Genomic DNA, 5,000 nt, shown 5'->3' with positions numbered 1-5,000 from the left:
TACGATTATAGTTAATGCTGTATGCTAAACTTCTTAGTATCGTTGGGGATATGTGATAAAGACTCGGCCTGTTTGCAGAAAGTGATACAAGTTCACACACAACTCCAGTGCATTCAGTGAACATTTTGTCCCCAGTTTTGTGTGTTCTTGATGGTTGGGGGAAGGTGGAGATGGAGGGTGGGGGGCGGGGGCCGGGGGGGTGCAAGACGGTTATGTACCTCTTTGACTGCCATGAATGTATTACGTCGGTGTATAGTGACGTCACTGATGACGTCATCAGAAAAAGGGGTGGGGGGGGGGTGAGGGAATAGTTCTGGAAGGCTGAAAATTCACACAGTTTATCAAGAGTGGTAGGTATATCTCCAGACCTTTTTTTCTCTCTCAGTTTTAGGCTTACTGGTTTATTTGGATAATGTGTCATGTCCTGAAACACCACTTTCTACTGGCACTGACAGGGGGATTTTAGTTCATATGTACTCTTTGGAATGTGAGTTAATGCACCTTAAAAAAATTTTGTTAACTCACTCAGTACGGCCCGTCCTCTCTTCTCCTCTACACAGACCCCTCGGATGTCCAGTGGGTGTCTGAATGGCCCAACCTTTAGCTTCCGTCGTCAGAATTGTGGTATTCTTTGTCAACATTCACGTCTTCAGTATAAGAGCCTTCCGCTTGCAATATTTTGATGATGGTAATTGGGGTAAAACGCTGTTAACGTCGTCTCTTTCGCCGTTCGTATGGAAAGAGTTAAAAAGGCATAAATGAATAAGCTTATTTTTCTTTTTTTTTTTAATGACAGAATAAGCTTGCCATACTTTTGTTTTGTTTATTAATTTTGTTCTGAGTCACGCCACACAATCTATTTCTTCAGAGAAAGTGACCAACGAGAAGAACACTGGAGAAGACTGGACCTTGATTTTACACATCTGTGACAGAGTTGGGAGACAGCAGCATGGGTAAAGTGGAACTGGGCTGAATTGGTTTAAATTTCCAATTAAACAAGAGAGGCAAAGCCTTCAAGACTCACTTGTGATAAGTTATGTCCCCTAGCATTAATTACAGAGTAATTTCCCTTTTTTTTACTATCTGCACCAAAAACGTTTCCAAAATAAATAAAAAATTCCATGCTTAGCAAAAGAAGTTCCTGTTTGAACAAAAAATGATAATAATGACTCTTCTTGCTGTTGTGTCAAAATAAGAGGTCAAAGTGCCAATTTTAGAGACTACAAAAAATATAAATATAACAGTAAATGCAGTTTGCATATAATTAGGCTTTTTTTTTCTTTTTTTGTGCCCATCCCAGAGGTGTAATATTGTTTTAAACCAGATGACTGGAAAGAACTGAATTTTTCCTATTTTTATGCCAAATTTGGTGTCAACTGACAAATTATTTGCAGAGAAAATGTCAGTGTTAAAGTTTACCACGGACACACAGACACACGGACACACACACACACACACACAGAGAACCGAACACCGGGTTAAAATATAGACTCACTTTGTGAGTCAAAAACCACCGAGGCAACCATGTGTTTAGTATTATCCTTGTGTTCTGTGTGGCTTGTTCGAGATTAATTAAAGAGGCTGTGCCAGTCTTGAATAAAAGCTAATTTGTGTTTGCGCATTTTCTTCTGTCTTTGCTGCTGTGTACACATGTCAAATGATCGGTATAAGGACAGGCCCGGCGCTTCCTTTTTAAGGAATGGATGTGAATCATGGACGGTCTACAAACGCCACGCCAAAAAGCTGAACCACTTCCACACCACCAGCCTCAGAAAACTTCTCGGCATAAAGTGGCAAGAGAAGATCCCTGACAGAGGTGCTCACTCGTGCAAACTTGCCCAGCATCTACACCATCTTGATTCAGGCCCAGCTGCACTGGGCAGGCCACGTAGTTCGCATGCCAGACCACCGGCTCCCCAAGAAACTGCTGTACGGCGAACTCCAACATGGCAAGCGCTCCCATGGAGGCCAAAAGAAGACACTCTGAAAGCTTCTCTGAAGGCCTTCAACATCAGCCACGACACTGGGAGCTGAGTGCAATGGACAGACCAAAGTGGCGTTCAGCTGTCCACAAAGGCGCCAAATCCTGTGAGGCCAACAGAATCGCTGCAGCAGAGCAACGCAGACAGACCAGGAAAAGCAGGGCCAGCAAGTCCCCGACAGCCGCCACCATCCCCTGTCCACACTGCGTCAGAACCTTCCGGGCGCGGATTGGCCTGACCAGTCATCTGCGCACCTACAGAGCCCAACTCACCCACCCCCAGGATGACTAGATGGTCCTCGTCGATCCCGACGGACGAACCACACACATGACAAATGATCGGTATAAGGACAGGCCCGGCGCTTCCTTTTTTAAGGAAGTGTCTGGGTTTGTTTCACTGTACCTTTTATTTACCTGTGTGTATAGCAAAGCAGCACTGACTTGAAGTTGTGTATCTTGTGAATGGAGAGAGTTACCACTCTTTACTATTTGTGAATTGGTTTGGTTTGGCCGTAAGGTTAAACGTCCAGTTTTGATGTCTGACTTTTTTTTTCTTTTCTTTTTTTCTTCGTGTGTGTGTGTGTGTAGGTCGGAGGGCTGGGGGTAGGGGGAGGGGGGGGATCAAGGAGTGGGTTGTTGTTTCTAGACGTCAAGTATTAATGTATTATTATCTTCTTGACTGCCATATCCGTGGTCCTAGTAACGTCACTGATGATGATAAATTATCATCAAAAGGGAAATAACTCTGGAAGGCTGGAAAATTCACGCATTTATTCTGATGCAGAATGGCATATTAACGTATAAACAGATAATTTTTTTTCTCATTTTGGTGGGAGGGCTGATTGGTCTGGATACTGATTCAGGACTTGAAACACTAATTTCTACTGTGCCTTAGCGATGAACCACTTTTGACCATAATTCAGCTTTTTTGACTGGACAAAAATTAACCCCTTGAGTTCAGAAACTTGGTGAAAATTAATGAGATCAGAGTGGCATACCTTCGAGGTGCAGTTACTACATGTTCTTGATATGGGTTGATATCAACCCTGACTCTTGGGAGGAATCTGCAGTGGACCGTGACAAATGGCGTGCTGCTATGCACAAAGGCGCCAAGTTGTGCGAGGCCAACAGGACTGCTGCAGCTGTTCAGAAGAGGCAGGCCAGAAAGTCAGGGGCAAACAAGCTCCCTGACAATGGTATGCCTGTCTTTGTCTGCCCCAACTGTCAGCGAACATTTCGTGCGCAGATTGGACTATTCAGCCATCTGCGCATTCACAGATAGATTCATGAGCATCCTCTCCCCCCCCCCCCCCACCCCACCACCACCCTCCCCCCATTCCCCAGCTGGATGACAACGATGGTCATCATCGATCTCGATGGACACACACCACCACCACATGTTCTCCACTTTGAAGTGGTGTGGTTGATTCCACTGAGCGATAGTAAATGCAGTTATTCTTATTCTCTCTCCCTCTCCCTATCTCCCACTCTCTGTATACAAAATCATTCAGCATGCCCCCTCCCATCTCTCGCTCTCTCTCTGTCTCTGTCTCTCTCTCTCTCTCTCCAAAATCATTCAGTATGCCTCTCCCATCTCTCTGTGTGTGTATGTGTGTGTGTGTGTGTGTCTAAAAAATCATTCAGTATGCCTCTCCCATCTGTGTGTGTGTGTGTCTCTCTCTCTCTCTCTCTCTCTCTCTCTCTCTCTCTCTCTCTCCACAAAATCATTCAGTATGCCTCTCCCATCTGTGTATGTGTGTGTGTGTGTCTGTCTCTTTCTCTCTCTCTCTCTCTCTCTCTCTCTCTTTCTCTCTCTCTCTCTCCCTCTCTACAAAATCATCCAGTATGCCTCTCCCATCTGTGTGTGTGTGTGTGTGTGTGTGTGTGTGTGTCTCTTAAGACAAACTTTCCACTGCAGGGTGTTTGATTCCTTAACTTTCTGCTTCAGAGTGTATGATTTTCTTTTAACTTTCTGCTACATGATTTCTATAACATTCTGCTCCATGGCGTTTAGTTTCTTTAACGTTCTCGTGGGGTGTTTTAATTTCTTTAACTTTCTGCAGTGAAGTGTTTGATTTCTTTAACTTTCTTTCTACAGGGTGTTTAGATTAAAAAAATAAAAATAAAAAAAAAACTTTTTGCTTCATGGTGTTTAATTTCTGTAACTTTCTGCTACGGGGTGTTTAAATCATTTAACTTTCAGCAACAGGGTGTTTAAATCATTTAACGTTCAGCAACAGGGTGTTTAATTTCTTTCAATATCTGCAACAGAGTGTTTAAATCATTTAACTTTCAGCAACAGGGTGTTTAATTTCTTTCAATATCTGCAACAGGGTGTTTAAATCATTTAACTTTCAGCAACAGGGTGTTTAATTTCTTTCAATATCTGCAACAGGGTGTTTAAATCATTTAACTTTCTGCAACAGGGTGTTTAATTTCTTTCAATATCTGCAACAGGGTGTCTAATTTCTTTAACTTTCTGCTACGGGATGTTTAAATCATTTAACTTTCAGCAACAGGGTGTTTCATTTCTTTCAATATCTGCAACAGGGTGTTTAAATTATTTAACTTTCTGCAACAGGGTGTTTAATTTCTTTCCATATCTGCAACAGGGTGCCTAATTTCTTTAACTTTCTGCTACGGGATGTTTAAATCATTTAACTTTCTGCAACAGGGTGTTTAATTTCTTTCAATATCTGCAACAGAGTGTTTAAATCATTTAACTTTCTGCAACAGGGTGTTTAATTTCTTTCAATATCTGCAACAGGGTGACTAATTTCTTTAACTTTCTGCTACGGGATGTTTAAATCATTTAACTTTCAGCAACAGGGTGTTTAATTTCTTTCAATATCTGCAACAGGGTGTCTAATTTCTTTAACTCTCTGCTCTGGGATGTTTAAATCATTTAACTTTCTGCGACGGTGTTTAATTTCTTTCAATATCTGCAACAGAGTGTTTAAATCATTTAACTTTCTGCAACAGGGTGTTTAATTTCTTTCAATATCTGCAACAGGGTGTT

The 5,000-nt window shown here is 42.2% G+C and overlaps 1 protein-coding gene across 1 annotated transcript in view; it reads left to right on the top strand.

The window, feature by feature from the left end:
• LOC143291009 (signal transducing adapter molecule 1-like) overlaps positions 1-5,000 on the top strand; it is a 42,978-nt gene that overhangs the window by 3,054 nt on the left and 34,924 nt on the right. Inside the window, exon 2 of the mRNA XM_076600596.1 lies at positions 869-953. Within this exon, the coding sequence (XP_076456711.1) occupies positions 869-953 (85 nt within the window). The remainder of the gene's footprint in view (positions 1-868; positions 954-5,000) is intronic.

The sequence above is a fragment of the Babylonia areolata genome, chromosome 16 (genome assembly GCF_041734735.1).
Source record: "Babylonia areolata isolate BAREFJ2019XMU chromosome 16, ASM4173473v1, whole genome shotgun sequence".
NCBI classification, from domain to species: domain Eukaryota; kingdom Metazoa; phylum Mollusca; class Gastropoda; order Neogastropoda; family Buccinidae; genus Babylonia; species Babylonia areolata.
This window is presented reverse-complemented; position numbering and strand designations above follow the sequence as displayed.